The 24465-nt window shown below is 34.6% G+C and overlaps 1 protein-coding gene across 1 annotated transcript; it reads left to right on the top strand.

The window, feature by feature from the left end:
- Positions 1 to 2273: 2273 nt before the first annotated feature.
- LOC105056855 (outer envelope protein 64, mitochondrial) lies at positions 2274 to 24380 on the top strand. Its single transcript, XM_010939188.4, has 13 exons — positions 2274 to 2585; positions 2713 to 2865; positions 5681 to 5805; positions 7198 to 7323; positions 9706 to 9888; positions 10206 to 10350; positions 12023 to 12191; positions 14577 to 14711; positions 14853 to 15053; positions 16201 to 16328; positions 16422 to 16473; positions 20210 to 20279; positions 24159 to 24380. The coding sequence occupies exons 2-13, from the start codon at positions 2804 to 2806 to the stop codon at positions 24239 to 24241; spliced, it is 1479 nt and encodes a 492-aa protein (XP_010937490.2). The 5' UTR covers positions 2274 to 2585; positions 2713 to 2803; the 3' UTR covers positions 24242 to 24380.
- The last annotated feature ends 85 nt before the right edge of the window (positions 24381 to 24465 follow it).

Here is a 24465-nt window from a genome sequence, read left to right as displayed (position 1 = left end):
TAATTTATCTCTCTTTCTCTTCTATCAGAACTGATAGATCAATATATGTTTGTTTTGTAAAAAAAAATATGCTTATTATCATCCTCTACATGATCCACAAATATTGAAAATCATTGACTCTTGAAATAGATCACAAAATATAACTTTATGCTAATATTCTTTCTAAATATTAAATTTATATATAGTCATTTCAATGTAGTAAAAAAAATTATGTTTAGGCTTGAAACACCATTTGTTTCAATTACATTCATGGAACAAGAACATCAAATTATTATTGACCCTCAATAAGAAGTTAACATCAACAAAAAAGCAATTAAAGAATTGCTTGAATTAGAATCGAACCAATTTTGGATATAATTTAAATCTATTTATGCTCAAACTTATCTTCAAATATAAATTTTGAATTAATTAAATATCTTTTTAAGATATAAAATTTATATGTAAAGTAAACCTAAAATTTGTTGATACCTCCTATAACTGATGGTATAAAGTCTATTTTAATTGTAAGTCTATGGTGAAACATATGGTGATACTTTTTGGCATAATCAGTGTGGCTGGAATGATCAGCCTTTAATACCATGGAAGGCCATAACCTCTTTTTTTTTCGATAAAAAATTTTTATTTTCATCAAATAAAGCTTATAAAAATTTATCATGCTTTATCAGGTATAAATTAAATGCTACCGATGAAGATGACACTGGCATTACAACTTTCATTATATTAGAAAAATTGGCTCAATAATTAATTGATATTTTATGTATTAATCTTGTATTAGATTCAAAATCTGACGAGTTTGCTCTACCATGTATTGTCAAAAATGGTCACACTTATGTTTTCCAGATCATGTTCAGTTTATAAGGTTTTGGTAATAATTCCCCTTAATTTCAAAGTAACTAAAAATTTTTAAGAAGAAAAATTTGGGCCACTAAACTTTCATCAATATTCTAATGCTGGATCTTCATCAGTTCAGATCTTGGAAGAAGTTGTTATCTCAACTCTTGATAAAGAAGCTAAGATTAAACTTTTCAAAAAAGTCATACTATGAAAACATCATTGAATATAACTTGATAATATATTTAATTTTCATCTTCTTATTTTACTATTCCTTAAATAATAAAATTAATATAACCTTATGTGACCTATTCAGGGATCTATCATCAATGCCAGCAATCAAAAGATATCGTGCAAGGTAATTTAGTTTTGATTGTTATTTCTATATTTTAGTTTTTACAACAAATTTAGTTAAGCATTTTTTCTGATCTAATCTTTATTTTTTTTCTTTTCAGCTCCATAAAAAACATTCAACTTTCAAAGAATAAAATTGTTCTATATATATCTGTTGTAAATTTTATACCTTTTTCTAAATATCTATAAGTTTAGCATCTTCTCTATGCATTGTGATGAAAATTCCATCGTGAAGTAAAGGTCATTTATTGGCATAGAATATTATTATTTTAACTACTTGGATGTATAAAAGTCAGTGGGTAAAAGTGGAATAGATAATATCCATTTGGATTCATTTTCGAATTTGAATCAATTCAGATATGGATTGAAATTTGAGGATTCGATTAATATTTATATCTAAATCTGTAAAAAAAAATGGATATGGATATGAATATACAATTATTAGATCCATAATCAAATATCTACATCTATATATAACTTTATATAATTTTATATAGTATTTATTAATTTTTTAAAAAATATACAACTATATAAACATATTATTAACTTGATTTATCATCTATTTATTAATCTATAGTATCCATAATTATATCAATATTTTTAATATCCAAATTATATCTATATTTTTTAAAATAAATATGAATATAAATTTTTATATTTAAAAAATATTTATATTTATTATATTTGTTAAATAAAATAAATGTGGATACACATTGCAGCAGATTGAGTGACGATTTTTGTTGTTGAACACTCCGATGATTGATTATCTTTATTGAATACTTCGATGATTGATTGTTGAGACAGAATGATGACTACTGATTTTATAAAATTTTATGTATATTGATTTTTTGGATTGTTTTTACATTAGATGGGTGATACTATCTGTTAAAAAAAAAAAAAAAAAAAAAAACTGGCAACCAGCATCCAATCGGATTTAATGGAAGGCCGCATCATGCACCGGCTCGCTTTTGCTTGGGCATCATTGCGAGCGGGCGCATAATACTCACAGCATATACCCTGGCACACCGCGAACGAAAAAAATATTTCCTTTTTGTCTTCCCGTCTTTTTCTCGATTCCTCTAAACCCTCGTTAAACCCTACGCATCTCCCTCTCTCTCTCTCAAATCGATCAAGCTGGAGTTCTCGAAGAATCCGAAGCTGGGGAAGATCAATGTCTCCAGCACCAAGGTTTGGATCGTCCTTGGCATCAGCGTCGCCGGCGTCCTGATCCTCGCCGAGGCTACTCGCCGGAGGAGGAGGAGGGGATCGAGAGAAGGATCGCCTCCCATCGAATACTTCGGTGCCTTCGTCGAGCGATTCGAGCTCGCTCCCTCCCCTCAGCCGCCACCGCCAGCCGCCCGCCACCCCCTCGCCGGCCTCAACTTCGCCGTCAGCGACAAGTCCGTCTTTCTTCCCTTTTCTTCCTGGCTTCTTTCTAATTTTATTTGCAGTTTTTTTTTTTTTTCCTTTGATCGGGTTATTTTTTCGTTTTTGGTGTTCATTGGTGTTGGTGATGAAAATTTGCAGTTTTGAAATCAAGGGTTATGTTGCCGGGTTTGGGAATCCGGATTGGAAGAAGACACACGAGCCTGCGAATCGGACAGCTGTGGCGGTGTCAATGCTTCTGAAGAATGGGGCTTCGTGTGTCGGGAAGACGGTCATGGATGAATTGGCATATGGGTCAGTTTGTTGATCAAAATGATTATTGCTGTTGTCATTGTTGAGTATGCCTGGACTATTGTTAGCATTACTCACAGTTTGTTGGTGATTACATGTAGTTGCAAGACAGCATCAATTTGGTATTTAATCTATCGCACTACAGATAAATTGAATAAATCAATTGTTGGTGTTCATATTAAAGAGAAAGACACTGTTAAAAAAAAAAATGATGTTTGCAGTGGATTATTTGATTTCCATGGATCAACATTAATGAGGCCATTTCTATTCGTAGTCCAAGTAGTTCTTCCATTGTTTTGGTGTGCTTTAAAATCATGTCTTCCACTCATATCAGTTGAAGTTTAAATAGCAAACTTATTGTTGACAGCCGTGGTCACTTAGAATGCACTCTGTCTCATTTGGATCTAATATAGCCCTTGTATGCATGATGATACCAATGTTTGAAGAACCAACTATAGTGCAGTAGGGCTTCTCAAAGATCAAGCCATAATGAGGTGCGCACACTGTGCAATACCAAGGTGTACCAATGAACTGTAAGTCAGCATGAGGTATGCTTTATTACATGCTGTGCCAGTACATGACTGCTGTGCTTGTAAGTATAGAAACGTGATGGTACTTCAGCCCTCAATGTTACTTGTAAGTATAGAAACGTGATTTATGCTTAAGCATAGTTTATCATGAAGAAGATGGTATTCAGGGGGCTAAATCTTTAGGTTGGACTCACATATGTTTTTGGTTTCCGTTTTGGTTCATATTAGATTCTTGGAAGGCCCACCCTCTAATTCATCCACCAACACATATTTTTTATGCAATCCAGATTTGGCAGTGTTATCTAGAACGTACCTAATCTTTATCTTGATTTATAAGGTATTCAATAAGTGTGGTTGGAGATTCACTAGTATTTTGCTTTTGGAATTTAACAGTCAAGATATTTGAATTTCATTTTAAGAAAATTTAACAGTGAAAAATTTGAATTTGTTGTTTAATCAACAGCAAAATGTTTGCTTCCTTCAATTGAAAAGATTGGTCTTTGGAAAAGTCTTAGGTTAATGTCAGTTTTTAGATTCTTGGTTGAACATTTTTCTCAATCTAGATGCTTGCTTGTTAATTGGGTTTTAGTATGTGAAAATCTTTTGATGCTTTAAGGTTTTGAAAGTTAAAGGAACAAAATTGGAACTCAATGTAAATACTTATGACCAACTAGCTGGGTGAGAGGGAATCGTGCTTCTGTTGGTTGTTGGGGCAACCACCTTTGGTCTATATGGGACTGCTTTGTTTATTATTTTTTGATTGTCTAGAAGGAAGTTTTCCTCTTTTATTTAAGCTCATCAGGTTGGAATACAATCAATTGGTAAATGATTTTGAATAAACTTAGAGGCCATCAGACCATAAACATCTTCTAGATCTAAGGACTTTAAACTGTAAAATACGAGGCAGTGTAAAATGCGTAATGCTATTCCGTATCTTGTGGTAAGAAAAAGCTCCTTTTAAATGCTTATGAAACATCTTAATGATCTACTCATTATTCAAGGAATCGAGTGCAAGATCCTCCATGAATAAGGGTGAAAGAACACCTTTTTGAATTCCAAAACCACTTTTTGGTGAATTACTGTGCTCATTTAACTTTTTATACGTATGTGATAGTGATACATTAAGCATACCTCAATACCTCATTAATAAGTTTGAGAACATTGAAGATATGCAACCCTATATTTTGTTTCTTTTGAATTTCTAAAGTGTAAATTATTAAAAGCTACGGTTGGGAGTTAAATGGAGATAAGTTTCTATGTACTGGATAAACAACACATATTACATAATGTCTCACTGTAATAATAGAAGCGTGAATTGATGCTTGAATGTGTTACCATTGGGTTGTCTTATATTGGATAAGGAATGTTCCTTGCATGTTATGTTGAGCATGTGTGTAGTAATAGTGGAGAGAAAATTGTATGGTGATTGGGTTGGAGTGATCTCTAATCACAAATATATGGGATGTTGCTTCACTTAAATGGTGATTTCTTCTTTTGTAAAAATCTTGGATCGCAGGGCAGATGATTTTCTTATCCTTCCTACTTCTTTGGCTTTGGGTCATCAGCTGATTCAAAGAGTGTATATTTGCTCCCATGCATGAGATATCATGGGGTAGGGTAACTGGGCATCCAAATGCTTCTTAGTTTCTATTCTATCTCTAATAACTAGAATCATGTTTTATCACTGGTATTGGTTTGCTTATAATGGTCACATTTGGTTCTGTAGCCATCTATCTTATTCCAGGTTTTATTCACCTGCCCTGCCTCTTTGTATACTTTTTAGATTTGGAATCAATAGTTTTATGTTTTTCTTTTGCACTCCATTGTTTTGCATCTGTCTTCCATGTTTTAGCTTTCTAGTAAGCACATGAGGTTTATTGAATTTTGAAAGGAAGGATGCCCCTTAACCAACCACCAGACTTTGTGTCAAATGCGGTAGAGTTTTCTGCCTTGTTGAGGTGCAGGAATGTTTCATTATTCGGCACAATCTCTGGATTTGAAACATAGCTAGAAGAAAGTTTTCTGCCTTGTATCAATTGCATCTGGAAAAGGGGTTCTTTAGGCAGCTATTTTCTTTTGTTTCTGTGTCCTCATTATTCTTGAGTAATCAGACTTCATGGTATGTTACATTCATTAGACATCTTTGGCAGCTTGTTCTTCTCTTTCTATTGTTAGTTACGAACTTTATTATCATATTTGGCAGTAGGTAACTACCAGTTTGTTATGCATGTCTTAAGTGGTAACCACTGAAGCTTATCTGTTTAGTTCATTCATGATTTATATTGCAGTATCACAGGAGAGAACTTGCATTATGGGACCCCAGTCAACCCAGAATTGCCATCGCTGGTCCCTGGAGGATCATCTAGCGGCTCTGCTGTAGCTGTTGCTGCTGAACTAGTTGACTTTGCTCTTGGTATACTACTAATCCTAAATATGCTCCCATCATTGCGGGATTAAGAAATTCATTAATTAATTTATTTCTTATGGGCAGTGTACCTAAATATAATTGCCTCAATGGCAGCTAAATCCTCCCTTTTTTGTGATATTGCTTCATGCCTTGTTCTAAACATGCAAATTCTTTTTCTGATGCATGTTCTTCCAAGTTAAGCCGGGGATACTTGTTTGATAGCTTTTTATCTTAGCCATTGCTATACTCTGTAATCGTGGATTTTTTTAAAAATATTTTACCAGGTTCTTTCCTCTACAAAGTTACCGTGTTATTCCTGACTTCTCCTCTTGTAATTTATTGCTCAGAAATTCTGCTATAACTTCACATTTTTATGGTATCAAACATTTATTCTATGTATTCCTTGTCCGATAGTGGATCTTTTTCTATATTTAGCTCATTGCTGTGTGTAATAAGATTTCTAATCCCAACTGATTATTCATTCATGAGGCTTTGAATGGGTAGTCATGTCATTTCAGTGCCTTTTGTTTTTTCTGACTTAAGAAAAATGCAGTAATCAAACTCAGCATGTCCCAATTCACTTTTGCAACTTTATTAACATAAATTTTCCTTTTATTTCTTTTATTTGGTGAATGGTTACATGTTTCTCCAATTTCTTTGGCTTTTGCTTTAAGTTCATAATTCTTTATTTCCTTTTGCACCTTTTTTTTTCTCAGATAGGTTTGTAGGGTGAGAAGTTCGGTCGATTAACTTATATATTTTGGACTTAATATTGCCTGTTGAACATGGTCTTTAAATGTCATTTGTGCAGGAATTGAGTTTATAAACACTTAAGGGAAGAGCTAGAAGGAGAGAGACAACGATATAGATCACATTGCTGAATTAGCTTTCTAATAACCCCTAGAGTAATTTCTTTTTTTGCTCATTTCTCACTTAAAGCCACGCATCATCACAAACTGGTACATTATGTAGTAGCACAATGCCCTAGTGATTTTGCAAATTAGATGACCATGGCTTGGTGAGTAGGAAGCCTACTATGAAATCTCACAAAGCAATACTGTGGTTTATTTATGAATATTATGGCAGTTAGTAACAAACTAATCTAATTGTAACTGCTGTGCAAAAGAAATATTTTTGCTCAGTTATTATCCTAACATCAATTTATTTGAAAACTTGTGTTGTTGTTTCTTTGCTAGTTCTTTGTGACTTTGCAGGTTTGCTATGTCATGAGTCGCTCTATCTTCAACGAGTTTATATCTTTGATATGAAGTAGTTTCTATATCTTCTTTCTGCACTAGCAAGATTGTCTAGTTTACTTTTTCTGATTGGAGATGATGGAATAATACATATGTATAGTTTGTAATTTCGGATGAATTGATGGTACTTGTGTTTGCATAGGTACTGACACAATTGGAGGTGTAAGAATTCCAGCATCTTTTTGTGACGTTCTTGGATTTAGACCTTCCCATGGGATTATATCTTCTATTGGAGTATTGACAAACTCGCAATGTTTAGATACTATTGGTATGGCCTGCTATCTCACCAAGCAGCTTCTACTCCTTTTTGATAAGATGTATAGGTAGGCATGAGCATAGGTCCAAGAATAGCAATGCTCGTGTCTTCTTTGATCTTGTTTTATTGTTACCATTGTTGGGATTCATGTTTATTTTGTTGTATGCAATTTGGGTATGATGATTGCTAGTTTACTTTTTCCTTCATATTGAAGGACCAGTTGTCTGTTATGTGATTTATGGCAATAAGAATTATCTATCTGTTCCCCTGTTGGTGACCTAATTCTTCTTTTTTCTTTCCTTTCACAATTTGTTGCTCGCATTTGTGGATGCAAGAGGGGTCAGACCAAGATACTGGCCAGATCAATGCATGGGTGTGCTACTAGTTCAAATTGGAAAAGATGGAGAAGTGGCAGTTGATCATACTGCCTTGAACTTTCAAGGATTTTCACTATAGGATGCTGCCTGCTCAAAGGGCAGTAACTATGTAACTAAACAGAGAGAAAACAAAGGATAATATTAATTAAAAAGAACAGATACACAATATAAAAATGCGTTAATGATTTGGATAGGCATCGCTGCTTATAAGTGATACTTATAAGTGACTCTTATTAGCTACATGGATAGGCGTCACTACTTAGTTTGACACTTATTCTTGCTGATTTGAGTCATATGGGCCATTGTAGCTATGCATGGCAGTTTCCTTCCTTCTACTACTTCTATATTCTAGGTAGTGCAACTACTTCTACATTCTAGGTAGTGGTAAGATAGGTGTCACTACTTAGTTTGATATTTGTCTTTGCTGGTTTGCGCTACGTGGGCCATTATAGCCATGCATGGCGGTTAACCTTCCGTTACTATATTCTGGGTTGTGGTAATTACTGGCCAGTTACTCTTCCTACATTTTGGGTAGTGGCAACTGCTCGCGAGCTCCTCCTCATGGGTTCCACTCTATTAAGTGCCTCATCCTAGATTGATGGCTTCTCACCCCTACAGTTTGCACCCTTGGTATTCGGCCAGTATCTCTGGTACTCGCCAGTGTTGGCATTCTTTTAGTAGTTTTTGGTTTTTTATCCGGGTACAACTTTGGGCTAGTGGATGAGTACAACTTTGACCTGCTGGTCGAGTATCTTGGCCTGCTAGTCGAGTACTTCAGTCTGCTGGTCAGGTACAACTTCGACCTATTGGCCGAGTACTATGGCCTGCTAGTTGAGTACTTCAGTCTATCGAGCAAGTATAACTCTGACCTGCTGGCTGAGTATTTAGGCCTGCTAGGTACTTCAACTTGCTGGCCGAGTACAACTTTGGCTTGCCATGTGCTTTGGCCTGCTGGTCTTGTATTTTGGCCTGTTGATCGAGTTTTTAGTTTGTACATTGGTGCTTAATTAAAGGTTGACATCCTTCCAGAACTTCTTATTTGGCCTACAGAAGATGTTCCTTCCAAAGACCCACTAGTACTCGGTCTACGTTGGATGACCTTTAGAGGCTTGCTATTGATCAGTCTACAAACTATGGTCATTGGTCGGCATGTGGTGTAAACACAAACCTATTGCTAAGCTTTGTGTAACAACAACTTGCACTTTTATTGACCAAGTAATCCATCATTGGACATCATTTTGTCTCATTTTGATAATGTCTTCTTCTAATTGTTCACTTTGAAAACTATATAGGTATAGGACTTGTTTACTTGAGTGGCCTTAAAGTTTTAGGAAATTGTGCTGTCAATGTTTTGAACAAGGACTTGGGAATACTCACGATGTATTATACCTTCATGGCATTGAGAGCCATGACATGGTGTGCTGTAGTCAGAGATATAGAATGAAGTTGATCCATGTTCAGATGTCAGCTTAGAAGTATATGACAAGACTGTGAAGCACTAGATGTCCATCTAGCACTATGTAGCATATGTGATTTGTAGCCCTGACGGACGTAAATTCTTGCCTTAGGATCCAGGTTGTGTAGACTGGCAAGGCTTCCTTGTCAAACTCTGACACTTCTTTTAAGATTTTTACTCTCCAGTCATACAGAAGAAGAAACAATATTATCTTATTTCTATTTTCCATATGCACAGAAAAGTTTACTTTGTTATGGCTACTGCTTTTAGAATTTTATTTTGGTCCGTCTTCTTTCACCTTGGTGGAACATTGGCATGGAGATATATAACTTAGAACTCCTTTTTACAGAAATGGACCATTTTCAAATATTTGTGGTAGTTGAAATGCTATTCCCCTGTCTTTTTTCAGAAAAAAAAGATATTTTTGAGCATGGTTTACTTAAAATTCCTTCCAAGTCTGTGTAAACATCAGTGAAATTACTTTTCTGATATCTTTTTATTAAACATTCCCTGATTTTATTATCATTTGTCTCATGTTTGAAAATTTGGAAAGTATTTCAGGATGGCTTGCACGGGATCCATCTGTTTTACATCGTGTTGGGCATATATTATTACAAGCATCTCCGGTGGGGCTTAAAAGAATGAGGCGCTTTATATTTGCTGATGATTGTTTTCAGTTTCTAAAGGTTCCAAAGCACAAAACAATGCATGTTATAAGCAAAGCTACTGAAACATTGTCTGGGTGTAAGTGTACATGCTTATGTTGTTATTTTGCATTTTTGGGTTTAAGTGTACATGTCCATATTGTTATATCACATTCATTGGTTCAGACGGACAAAGCTCTAGGCTTGTAGTGTACTTTTTAATCTCATTCTGGGGAAAAAATGTATAAACAAAGTTATTGGAACAGTTTCTGGTTTTCATTGTACATGGCCATGTTGTTGGTTTAGGGAGCTCCGAGCTAATTTGTTAACCTTGTCTTGGTGAAAAAAAAATGTACGTTAAATATTTGGCAGAAGGAAATCATGGATTTATTATTTATGTTTACATTGATTATGCAGACCAGACTCCAAAGCATATGAACATTAGTCAGTACATTGCTTCAAATGTACCGAGTTTAAAGGAATTCCATGAACCATCTACAAAATTGCAACAGGGAATGACCACTCTAAAGGCTCTTTCTACTGTTATGATATTATTACAGAGGTATGTGATTGATAAAGTTATGTTTTGATTGAAAGGTTGTAAATAATGTCTTAATCTTTTGGAATTTGTCATCTTCTTATAGTACTCATGTATGCCTTGTGTCACATTGCTGCTCCAACATGTTGTTAAGGGTGTTAAGCTACAGAATAATTTGTGGTTGTCATGCATTTACAGAAAGGGTGACATTTAGAAAAGTTGAATGCTGTAGTGTACCAAATTATTTGACTTGTCCTTCATATTGAGGTCTGTTTTCAAGATATTCATGTGCTAATGTTTCAATTTATTGACTGTGTTAACATCACAAGTGGAACATATTAAGACATCATGTGTAACAAGATTGTGCAAAAGCCTTTTGCAAATTTAGATAGTTTGGTGTGTTTGCATAGGAACAGATTGTCGATGCCATTTTTGGAGTTGTGACGTTTAGTGGTTTGGCTCAAACAAATATACACTATGTATAATAGTGTACTCGTATGTATAAAACAGCTCACAACCTGGTTGTTGATCGTTAATAGAATTGAGGGATGCTAAAATCACTAAAATTGAAGCACTAATTTCCAGTAGCCCTATGTCTGCTACAAAATTGACCCTACTAAAACCAAAAGAACCAAAACGTGGGCATGTAGGTTGGTTTTCGCTTGCAAACCTAAACCCATTTTTCTAGCTGTGTCATGTAGGGGTCTGACAAATTAGAGTACACTCAACTAGATCTGAACTGACCTGGCCAGACTAGACTAGGTCAGGAAAAAGGAACTCCACATGCCAGGTGCGGCCAAACTCAGTACCCATCAGAATTTTATTTGAAATTGGGGCAGATCCTAACTGGATGAACATCCTCATGATGATGCTAACCATTTCTGAATTTTCATTTTCTTTTCTTTATCTACCTGAGTGTCATCCTTACGTAAAATGTCCATGAAGGAATGATAACAGATTAGCTGTAAGTTATCCAGCAAGAGTTATATTTTTTGACATTGGAAGCGTGTGAAAAGTCTCCTATTGGTGACATAAATGATGTAATAGAGGCCACCTGAACAACTGTTTGGAGTTCCATTAGTTGTTCTGGATTCCTCTATTAATCATGTAGATAATGTATTTAGAAAATGAAAGATGGACAAAGTCAACCAAAGTTCTAAGCTGGCACAAAGATACCTGAGCAGGCAGCATATACAATAGTCACTATTCTGTTATGAAACTTGGTTTTATGTCGAATTTCATTGCGAACCCTTAACTTTGTGCATCTTATCACGGCTGTGACTGGATGGATTGATTAGTCCTCTTAAGTTTAAATTAATACTTTGGTAAATGGAGAGAAAAAATAATGTACTTTTACATAAAGATTAAGGAGTGACAACTAGACTTTGCATCGAAGTTCAATAATGTATTTTCTTGTTCAATTTAATTGCTACAATTGGTTATTGTGGGTTTTGTGGACATGGGTTTGCTAGGGTGCTTATATATCTATATATATGTTCAGATATACATACATAGACAGAATACGTATGTGTGTCATGTCTTTATGTTTATGTTTGGTATCATCTAGATATATTTGTTCATTTGAGGGTTTGTTGCATTCATTGGATGTTAGTTTTCTTGGAGCCTTGATAACTTTGCAATTAAGCTTTGTTAGGAGAGTATCATTTCCAGTCTGACAAATGAATTGCCTTTCCAGATATGAATTCAAAACAAACCATGAGGAATGGATTAACACAGTGAAACCCAGGATAGGTCTTGATATCTCCACTCGAGTTCTTGCAGCTGTGGGTTCCACACATGAGAACGTCAAATCATTGTATAAATTTCGGATGGAACTACGAGCTGCACTTAATAGCCTTTTGAAGGTATTCTTTCATTTGTCATAGTATTTTGTAGTTTATAGGATAGATACCTATGACATGTCTTCCAATTTTAGCCACAATTTGTCATTACCCTTCTTAGTTCCTCCATACTTCTATGTAGTATTAATAATTAATTTGATAGATAAAAGGTGTTTTTTTAAAAATGATGAAAAATAACATAAGTGTACAGGAGTTGACATGATGTTATGGCATAAGGTTTTCAATTACAGAAGAACTGTTGTACATCCTTCTTTCGGTAGCTGATCTGGTTTCTCTCTGATGAACCTCTAAATTCTGAATAATGTAGAAACAATTTCTATCTAACCAATTTTCATTGAACTTGATCTTTAAGCCTCTTGGCAATTGCCAACTTTCATTGTATTTCATCTTTAAACTACTCAATCAATTTTTTAAATCAGATTTTTATAATCCACGCGTTAGTTTGCTCCTCACTTTGATATCCAGAGTTACTTGGACACCCCAAATCTTGAGCTAGGATGCTTGTGATGCTACGTGACACTGCTTAATGTTTCATACCATCATATAATGATGTCATCACGTTGCACGTCTAAGAAACAATTCATACTTGTATATGATATCTATCAAGTCTGACAAAACAATTACCAAGCATTTTATCAAATTAATGAACTCAAGGAGCATAGTTCTAGCTCATTATTCATTATTTGTCCAATTTTTAGTGGATTTTTCCAGACACTTGGACACGTGTGCACATGCATGAATAAAAAAGAAAAAGAAATTGCACCATCTTTATGATGCTACCAAGCTGCTTCTCAATCAAGCATACATTTTGTACTTGTTGTCATTTTTATCATCTTCTGAGGTCAAATATCTTCATAGTCCTCCCAAATTAAGCTGACATTAGTTATTTTTCCTCGATTGATTTCAAGGTTTCAGGTTCCAATCTATACTGGCCAGTACAGGGCTCAGCATACTTTGTACTGGAACATGGTATGGTGGTGTCTTGACTCCAATAGCACACCATGTGTTGGTAGGGGGTGCAATGTACCCATGCTAGTATGGTACAACTATGGGATCTGGTACCAAGACTTACAATATTTATTCAATTAATGGTAACTTTAAAAAGGAATTTTCCTGGTCATTTAATTCCTTTTTGTGTTGTGCTTACACTAGGATTGAGAAATAACAAACAGCACCATGAAACATCCTGGCGCAAATATGAACATGTACAAACTACACATTTACGAACTTCTAGAAGACCAACTAGGTTTTGGTTTGTTCCCAAGTTCATTCTCCTTTCAATAGGATATCCCAGATTAACTTATAGTGTCTAAAAAAATCAGTATTAGTACTATATTTGTCAAAGTGGTTTTCTTTTCTAACTTAGATGATGTCTCTAGGTGATGCAAGTCTACTGTGAATCCAGAACTTCTGGTGGCCAATTTTGTCTAGTTTTCTTGCTTTCCAACCATGTTATTAGTTATGATACCTTCATGGCATTATAACAGCAATGATTTATGGCCAGTGTTTTGCTTCATCTATAGTACCTTCCCTTGCCATGCATAACACATTCTGATCTTGGGTCCCAATTCAATAATGTTTTATTTATCATCATAAAATGATACAGATCTTTCATGTATTGTAATTTGTTTGAACTTTATTTATCTTAACACCATTGAGGGAGGGATTTTGAGGACAACTTCTCAGTATCATCTTTATAAGTTTGCGATGGTCAGGTAATCTTTTTGATGGGCATGTTGGCAGTTATGCTGTTTTGTTTTTGTTATAGTATTTAACTCATTACGAAGGCAAGAAGCTTTGGCATGTTGTGGATGCTGTTTTGGTTTTCATACAGTGCTGTGCTGGGGCAGCTTGCTTTTTCTCCCTTGATTCTCATACTTTGAGAATTAGATGGTATATATATACTTTGAGAATTAGATGGCGTATATATATGTATTTGTATATGTGTACACACACACACACACACACACACACGCACTCTGAGAATTCTCATACAGTGCAGTTGCATGTTTCTGTCTCCCTTGATTTGTACTTGTTGCTGCTGTTATGGAAAACCATGTGGAGGGTGCTTTCTTTTGATCCAGTCAATCAACATTGATTTTCCAATGTCTAAGGTCTTATTCGTCATTTTCTGTCTCATGCTGCATGCTGCTTTACTGTCTTCCATGTATGTTGCATGGTTGCTTTGCTGTCTTCCATGTATGTTGCATGGTTTGCTTAGTATGTAATGAATAATGGATACTATAATGCTTAGCTATCCATGCATATGCAGCCTGCCTGTTATTATCTATTGAAGTTTTAAGTATATCGATCTCTTTCATTTTTTTAAATTCAATCTTTTTTTTTTTTTTGGTTTTTGTTATCATTGTTTGCTACATTCTTCTTCAGGATGATGGAATTCTAGTAATTCCCACAACAACAGATTTTCCATTCAATCGCAATTCTAAGAAAAAAATGCCTCTGGAGCTAGAAGATCGACTGTATGCATTGTTGAGCATTGCTGGAATGTCTGGCTGTTGTCAGGTATTTGGTTGTATTGAACATAATCAATTGCTAACTGAATTATCATTCTGAATAATTCCGAAAATGCTAATTCTTTCATTACTTAGTAACCAGTTCTACTATGATATGCTGCTTATATATTTTGCTAGTTTGGATTTGCAGGTTACTGTTCCATTAGGGAAGCATGATGGCCTTCCAATTTCTGTTTCATTTATATCATCTCATGGAGCGGATAAATTTCTTCTTGATACTGTGTTGGATATATATTCATCTCTCCAAGAACAAATTAGCATTGCTTCCAACTCAGTTCCAACACCAGATACCAATGGGGACATGGAATTATCAGAATTACTAAAAGAAAAGGTTCGCTTCTCATTTCTTTTACCATGTGTAATGTATATAGTGCAACATGATGCTAGTTTCTTTTCATCTTTCCAATAATTTCAGCATGATTAGACCATTTGCTTGCATGCTATTTTGTATTCTTGGTCTTTGGAGTGCATGATAATCTCGCAGCTGTGTATTCATTTACTTCTGTAAGAGAGTGGCCATGCATTTCAGTTTTTAAGATTTCTGGTCTGGGCTAATATGTGATAATTAAGGGCCTGTTTGACATTGCTTTTTTTTCTTGTTTTATATTTTTAAGAATAAAATTATAGAAACTGAGACAAAAAACTTTTGGTGCTATTGTTACCATTTTCTATTTTTGAAAAGTTATTTTCATTATTTCTTGAAAAAATGAAAGTAAGAAATTCTTACTTTCGATGGTTCCAAAAACAACAAACTCATGTTTTTTTACCACCACTACCAACATCGCTTGCACTATTACCAGGTCTGCCACCATTCCCATATGTGTTTTTTTAAAAAAAATCGACTATACAAAGCATGTTTATATTTTTAAAAATTAGAAGAAAAGCAAAAAACAGAATTTCCATTTTTCTATCTTTGAAATAGAAAAAATGAAAGTGATGCCAAAACGGCACCTAAGATATACACTCTAAGGCTTTTGCTTACTTTTTCTTCACCTAGACTCCTTCAATCCTTATAGTTATGGCATATAAACTTGTCAGTTCTTAGACAAGGGCCTTCCTCTAGTCTATGACATTTATTTGGCAAACCAAGGAAGAGGAATCAGGAAACTGATTAATGCAATTTCTTTCTTATGTGTCACTTAACCTACTTCATTATGATTGGATGCATAATTTCTCAAAAGAAATTGTGATGACATGCATTGAGCTACCTGGTGAAGGAGGCAAGAATGAAATCCTGTCAACTTGTACATCTGAACTTTATCTTTAAGAATAAAGCTTGATGGTCAATGTTAGAAGACTGAGTATTATATTGACCAATATAAGGGCACAAATGTGTAGTCTCTTCTTCAATATGCAAGAGATGAATTAGTACCTAAGTTTTTGTTTACTTTGTGTAGCACATTTTTGCATTTTGAAACTGCTTTCTGATTGGTCTTGATATTCATAAGTAGTCCATTGTTCTCAAATTTATTGAACAGGGAAACGCTGCATTCAAGGGAAGGCAATGGAACAAGGCCGTTAACTTCTATTCTGAAGCTATCAAAATAAATGGTACAAATGCAACATATTACTGCAATAGAGCAGCTGCTTATCTAGAACTGGGCTGGTAGGTACATGCTGTTTATTATAAATTCATGATTGTCAATAAATTTCTCATTACCGGGGATTTGTTTGAACAACTGTTATCGATCCTGTGCAGCTTCCAGCAGGCTGAAGCAGATTGCAGTCAAGCAATTTTATTGGATAAAAAGGTGATAATAAGTTTGTAAAAAAAAAAAAAAAATCCTTTGAGCCTATGCATCTGTGAGTTTGGATACACTGTCTTTTTACTCTTTATTTTTCGGAATAGTAGTATTTTCACTAGAAAAGTCAGGGAAATTAATTGACCAACCCTTGGTTTGACAATGAAGGCCTGCCTGTGTTTCATTTAGTCTCTGGGGTGTATTCTATATGCATCTGCGCATTATCTATGCATGGTTACTCCTTTTTATGCATACTTACACATAATTATACATACTTATGCCTTAATACTGAAGCCAGGGTCTCAAGTTAAATAGTTATCAAACAAGGGACTGGGAGTAAAGTTTTGGTCATCAGGCCCTGATTGTTAAATGACATTTGGGGGCCTGGAGTTAAGTTCTGCAGAAGTAAATTATGGGATCAAATTTTCCCCCCTAAATGTTATCACTATTTTTAGTCTCTAATTGGATTTCTGGGAAGTATTTGGACCACTGCTTCTGGCTGACTCCAACTATATTGGGATTAAGGTTGTAGTTGAGTGGAGTTTATTTGGAACACTGCTACCATTCATTGCTCAATATTTCTGTGAAAGGTGATGTTAGTTTCAATCCATGCATTCCAAAGTTTGATGATATGAAGATGCCTAATAAAGAAAAATACAAGAGAAAAAAAATTGGAATGTGAACAATGGGATGCTGGTCTATACTCAGACTTCCCCCCTATAGAGGATACATTTGTCACATTCATATATTACAAGAGGGCTGCAAGAATGTTATTACAAGAGGGCTGCAAGAATGTGTTATTTCAGTTTCATAAATTGCTGCCATCTTTTTCTTCTTCTTTTTTTAGGATATAAATTGAGACATTCTAACTTAAATTAGGCACAGTCATTATCCTTTGTTTTCTGCACATTCTCCATAGTCATGGCATGGAGGTTGGCTCATCTATATTTTGTGTCCATTGTTGGATGTGATTCTGGCAGAAAATGCTTTCACTGTGGTACTCTTGCCGACCATCTCTACTTGGACTATTGTCAAGAGTCTTGTGATATGGTCTCTGGTGATTGGTATTTGGTGACATAATTTGAGAAAAAACATTAGAGTGTTCAGGTTGTTAATCCTATTCTTTTATGTATCATTAGAACCTAGATATCAAGTTTGAGGTCATCTAATGTAGGACTAGAATTAAAGATTGCATAAGATTAAGTATGGTGGCATTGGTATCAGGAATATTGTGTTAAGAAGCGAGGCAAGATGAAATGAAGTGGCAGCAGTGTTAGAAATGTTGTGCTGAACTCAATCATATGATCAAGAAATGAACAATGCTTTTGTTGTAATTGGGTAAACTGGCTCTTATGATATCAGCTGCTTTCATGTCCCATTGTCAGAATATTAAGAATATTAGTGGTGAAATTGAGCCATGTCCGAGGATAAGTTGAAGAAAAACAGGTTCTGGCTGTGCAAAAGAGGAGCAAATTTGACCTCACGAAATGAGGGTTCCATATTTGGCTTAAGGATTGTGAGAAGAAGGTTAATTAGTTAATCTTTAGAATGTTTGAATAGAAATTTAGAAGATTGGTATGAGAAGCTATATCCGAAAGAGGTTATGCTTTTGATAGAAAGTGGACACATTTACCTTTTATTTGGTACGAAGGATGGATGAGGAAAAAGATGGATGGATTTTTCATCTATTCTTTCATATGTTTGGTGAAATATTCAAGGATGGATGGAAATGATTCCCTCTGTTTGGTATAGGAAAAACGAAAAGAATGATAGATAGTATTTGTATAACATTTTTACTAGACTATCCTTTGATTAAAATATTACTATCATCAATTTATAATACTTATTTATATACTAAATAAGTAAACAATGATAAACTTATAATCTTTATAATTTATATTATATAAAAAAATATAAGTATTTAATTTAATTTTAATTTAACTTAATATGTAATTTTATAAGTTAATTATTAATAAATTAATTATATAAATAACTAATTAGTTTATAATTTAATTTAAATAGTTAATTAATATTATATAAATATTTAATTAAAAAATAGTAAAAAAATAGAGAAATGGAATATAATTCTAATTATTTAATTATCATTATTGAAATTATGTACTAAAATTAAAATAATTAATAATAAAATTTAATAGTATATGATTAATAGTACATATAAAAATATATAAATAATATGAATGAAAAAGTGAAGAAATATTATCGTTTTGTCTAAAAAAATTAATGAGAGATATTTTAATGCAAAAATTCACCCATCGATACTCCATCCATCGTTCCTTGCATCCTCCCAATTTAGGTGGATGCAAATGGGTGGGCCAGAGTGGATGGATAACTCCTTTTTGGTTCATTCTCTTTGCAATTTGCAATTTGTTGAACCAAACGGTGGAGGCCGTCCATCTTTCCAACTTCATTCATCCATCCTCTTATGACCCAACCAAACACAAGATTAGACTATGACTTCAAAACATGGTATTCCTATCATAGACCATTGAAGAGGTGTATCATTTCTTTAGGCATTGTAACATGCCTTTGTCAATTGTAAGCCCCCATCCCCCTTACCCTGCCGTGCCCATCCCCCTACCCTACTACAGTTTGCTTTTGACACTATTGTTTAAGCATTTGATAAATATTTCATATATGCACTTGTGCCTCCACTTTGGTATGTGTAACCATTAAGTTTTATAGTTAATAACTAGGTGGTATGGAGAACAATATGCCTTGGATTTGGAACTGCTTTATTTTAAAAACTAAACTATTGTGGTGTTTGATATTTGATCATACAAATATTTGCACTAAGCTAACTTCATTGTATAACTCAAGTGTGCTTGTCAAACAAGCTAAAATCGTTGTCAAAGCAATGCATTAGTTTCTATTCTGAAGAGTTAGAACTGTTCATGTGCCAGGTGGGGCCTAGCTCGGATTGAGACTTGTCCAAAGGTCAATGCAATTTTCTTAGACCCGATTTTGGCAGCCTAGTTCTTACTCGAGCTTCGAGCTTTGGACTTGTTGTCAGGCTTCATGATCATTTTTAAATTTTTCCTCAAAATATTGAAAAATATTCAAAAATATTTTAGAAAATGGCTAAATATTAATGGTTAAATATTGTCAACAACCTGCAACATGTTTATTGTCCCACTAAATTCACATATCAACAATAATTGTCAATTAAATATACAAACGCATTAGACATAGATAAATAACACAAGCAAAATGAAAAAGATATGGTCGGGCCGGGCTCTAATTCCCAAGCACAAGCCCAGCCCAATTTATTAAATAGGCATATTTTCCAGGCATGGCTTGGCCTGTCGGGCCTAAAACTTTGGCTCAAGCCTGTCCAAAGGTCTCCGGGCTCGACAGGGCTGTGTGGGTCATTTGGTCCAGAAGGGGTCTATTAAGAGTTCCATTATTAAAATCAAAGTTGAATGTTAACTTCAAAAGGCAATTTTTGATAATTGTGCTTATCATTTAGTTCTAAACTGTTTTCTTTTCAAGAAGTCACGAGATAATGCAATCATGTTACCTACGAGCTAGGTGGCTACTTGTTACATTTTGAACTTTGAGGTTAATGGCCTTTTCTATTACTCATTATGCTTTGGGAGATCTATTGCTGCAGGAGGCTAATTTCTCTCTCTCTCTCTCTCTCTCTCTCTCTCTCTCTCTCTCTCTCTCTCTCTCTCTCTTCTGTTACTATTTCTTTAATTGGTTACGTGCCAATTTTTGTTATCAGAACGTCAAAGCATATCTGAGGCGAGGAACGGCTAGGGAAATGCTTTTATGTTATAAAGAAGCTGCCCAAGGTTAGCAGTCTAGCATCGGCTTTTCTGTTATTGGAAAATAACATTCTTTTCCATCAATATCAAGCTAGTTACATTGGTATGATGGTTGGTTCTAATTTTGTATGCATGATGTTTGTGCCTATCTCCAATTGAGAATCTGAGGAATATTTATATTATTAGATGCAGTCATGTGTACATGCATATTAACAGCCATAAAACACCATCATTGCCATGCATGCATACCTTGTAGAAGTGCAATACAGCAGTAAGGAATGCAGTGAGTTATGTTATTGGCCTGTCAATCATGCCAACTTGAATTATACTGTCAGGTAAATGAATATTTTTAATATCAGAATTTTGATTTTTGTGATAGTAGAATAATCCAAGTGTCATTGCACTTAGATGCCTGTATGACATTTTGAGAAGATTTTTTTCTTAACATAGACTAGAATTAGTGGCAATTCATGATAAAAGCCAAAATGAATTTGTATATACATATTAGTAGCATGAATGGATACATTTAATCATATCCAGACCCTTTTTTCTTTTTTTCCAAATTTTAAACTGGTGACGTTTTATATAGTTGAAAAATTCTCCTCCCAAGGTATCATGCCCAGTACTTAAAAAATGAAAATTCTGTTTAAATGTTCTCATTGCCTATTATTTGATGCATAATAGCTGACTTGTTTCTGAACTTAATGCACATCGTATGTTGGGATTCCTTTGTCTTAGTATGGATTGCATATTCTTCAAACATATTTAGATAAAGGTTGGTCTTATGTATTATTAAAAACACCATTGAGGAAGTGCAGTTAGCAACATTTACATGTGGAATGGAAGTGCGTGGCATCACTGAAGATTGTACTAATGAATCAAAACAACAACTTTTATATTGAATAGTTTTTCTAACTTCTGTTTCCTTTAAGCCCTTTTCTTTACCAACAAATAGCTGACAAATACCAATCACTTCTTTTAAAAATTGAAAAAGGTAGCAGACTAGCCCAGGAGGGCCTAGGAAGGCTTGCATGTGCCAGGTAAATGTATGTAGATGCACTGTGCATTACGTCTTGGATTCTACTTTTCTGTTTTCTAGGAAATAGATTTCTAAGCGTGAAACATACATTTTGGTCATGTTTTGAACACATTCTTTGTCAAATAGTCATAACCCATATCCATTTGGATGGTTGCTGCAATTTGATGGTGCACCTCCATTCAGGATATGGAAAAAATAGGGTGTCCCAGTGCATGGGGCTCCTGCCACTACAGGGTTTGGAGAGGGTTAGATGTATGCATTCTTATCCCCTCATGTGGAGAAGCTGTTTGTGTGTTTTGAATCCATGACACCCAGATCACAATATAGCAATGTTGCTGTTGTGCCAAGGCCCATCCTCCTATTTAAGATAATGAGTTCTTTTAAGTCGACTGATCTATGGATTAATTTCTATGCATGACAAAATTTAAATGAAATTCTACTAATGTAACTTTGCAATCAGGGATCAGCATACCAACCAAGTTTTTGGGTTATGTGATCTGCAGTCATTTCTACTCTGTTGGTGCACATGACACGTGCGGAGTGTTAAACTTATATTTGCACCTTGAAGTTGATGAGATTGTGAGTCACTTGGTCGATAAGTTTAGTTTGAAAAGCATAAAATTTTTCGGATGAGAACATGTAATTAACATGGCCTGATCTGGTTTAGCAAGTGTCATTAGTTTTCTACTTTTATGACCATTCAACCTATGGCCCTTTTCATAATAGATCAAACATAGACTCATCACTATCTCTTGTTTGACATGGACTTGACTACTAAGGGTCGTTCTTTTGTGGGTAAATATCATGAAAAAGTTGGTCAATTTTGCCATTGATCAACTTACCCATGTTTTCACACTTTTGAAGATGGATAAGTTACTTTACCATGGACAATATTTACCCATAAAATGGGAGAAAGTTTTATCCATCCAGAGGGTGGCTAAATCATTTTCCATCAACCAGTAAAGTAGGCATTTAATGCTGTACCTAAAATGCCCATCCTCATTTTCAATGTCTCCATCATTCAATGCTTAATAACTTAGTCAAATCTAAAAAGCATAAGGGATATCATGGGAAGTATGGATAAATTTTACCAACTTATCCAGGAAAGTAGTAATGTAAAAGAACATGGGTAACAAATTCCGAAGCCACTTTCCTATGTGTAAAAGAACATAGGTAAATTATTTTTCTATCTAAATATTGTCTAGGAAATATTTACCCAGGAAAGTATGGATTCTCACGCAAATTTTTTATCCGCAAAAGAACGGGCCCTGAAGGTAAACTTGTATTCAATGTGGTCTAAAGTAACTTTAGTCAGTCGGGCTGACATATTGGGGCATTATGTCAGCATCATTAACACTCATTAACCTTCCAAAATTATGAGTTCTGGATTTATTTTGAGTAATCAACACTACAATCAGAGCTTAGCCATACCTGGTAAATGCGAATTTATAATGCTGGAAGCTTAACAGAAACTTTGAATCAAGACATACATGAATTTTATGAATTAACAAGTATTATCATGTGGGCATGAAATACAAATGGAATTGACATATTTAATGGAATGGTTGACTTGGTATATCAGAAATTGTAAACTAGATTTATTTTGTGGTCTAGATAAGGGGATAACTCTAATCTGCGTTATTAAAGAATTTTACAGTGCATGGATTTGAAGGAAGGTGTCAGACAATTAGCTTGCATGTAGGGGTGTAAATGAGTTGAACACGAGCCAAGTTGGGCCTAGCTCTAGCTTGGCTCGTTTCATATTTGAGCTTGAGCTGTTCATGAATAGCCTGTTTAGGAGAGCTAGTGGGAGTCATTTGAGATTTTTATTCATATAGTTTGAAGTAATCCTAGTTGTATTTTAATCCTATAGTTTAATACATTCTATTCTACATAATCTGTATTATTCATAATAAATAATTAAAAGAGAATTATATTACCTACTATTTATATAGATAATCATGATTAAAATAATATATAAAAATTATTTATATATTAATATTTTTGACTTAATTTGAGCCTAGCTCGAGTTAGTTGAGACTAGCTTGGCTTGCTTGTTCCGCATAATGATCGAGTGAGTTGTACCTGAGCGAAATTTTAAACAGCTTGCTTGTTTGCCAGCCCTACTTGGATGGATGCAAAATCTTCTCCCAATGAATATGCACATGAAATGCCTCAGGTAGTGGAAGACTTGCTTGCTTTTCCGGTTGTTCTTTTTTATACCAGTAGGGAGCATGAAATCCATAGATCACTGTCTGCAGCTAGTTTCAAGTGTATTTTAGAATATTTTATCAATTACTATTTAGTAAAGTTGAGGATAGCATGCAAAAAGAACCAGTGGAAGAAAGAAACATACGTGTGCTTCCCCATTGCCCCCCTTGCAATTACATGCTACTTTATGGGGTTTGGTTGTTCCTTAAGTACGCTAATGTGGATGTTCTTTGCAGTTGGACCACCATCTATCTTACTAACTAGTCTAAAGCTTCCAATGGATAGGGCAGCCTTGTGGTCCAAGTAGTTGTGCATCCATCTCCGCACAGAAGCAATGTGGACTTTCTTTCTCTAGTGCTAGATTTGATTTCCTATTATAATTAGCCTGAGCATGAATTATATTTGAATATCTGTTTTACCTATAGCCTGTAAGAGTTTCCTTTCATTATTGGGTAAGTCAGGGTATTAGTTGTGCATGCAATAAGTCAAACATCAGTAATACCATCAATCTTATGCACATTCACACACTGGCGAGTTTTAGCTCTTTGCTGGAGGTTGTACTTCTAAAAAGTAAATGACAGCCGTTGCTTCACAAAAGTTTGTTATTACATGAGCAAAGAACCTGATTAGTTAATTAATTTATTTTTTCCTTCCAGATTTTAAGCATGCTCTAGTTCTCGAACCACAAAACAAGGCTGCACTTGCAGCAGAGAAACGATTAAGGAAATTGACGGGCTGATATCATGACCAACGGCCAGCTACATCTTTACAAATCAGAGGAAAATTTTTTCAGAAGCTGAACAGCAATTCATACGTTGAATATTTAATTATGCCTGTCCGTTGAGGATGAAAATTTTGAATTTTTCGATTTTGATCGAAGTATATTTGTTTGTATTATTGCAGCTACAAATTTTCTTGATTACTACTACATGTAATATAGACTTGTTTGAGAATCATACAAAT

Source organism: Elaeis guineensis, chromosome 13, assembly GCF_000442705.2.
Source record: "Elaeis guineensis isolate ETL-2024a chromosome 13, EG11, whole genome shotgun sequence".
Lineage (NCBI taxonomy): Eukaryota > Viridiplantae > Streptophyta > Magnoliopsida > Arecales > Arecaceae > Elaeis > Elaeis guineensis.
This window is presented reverse-complemented; position numbering and strand designations above follow the sequence as displayed.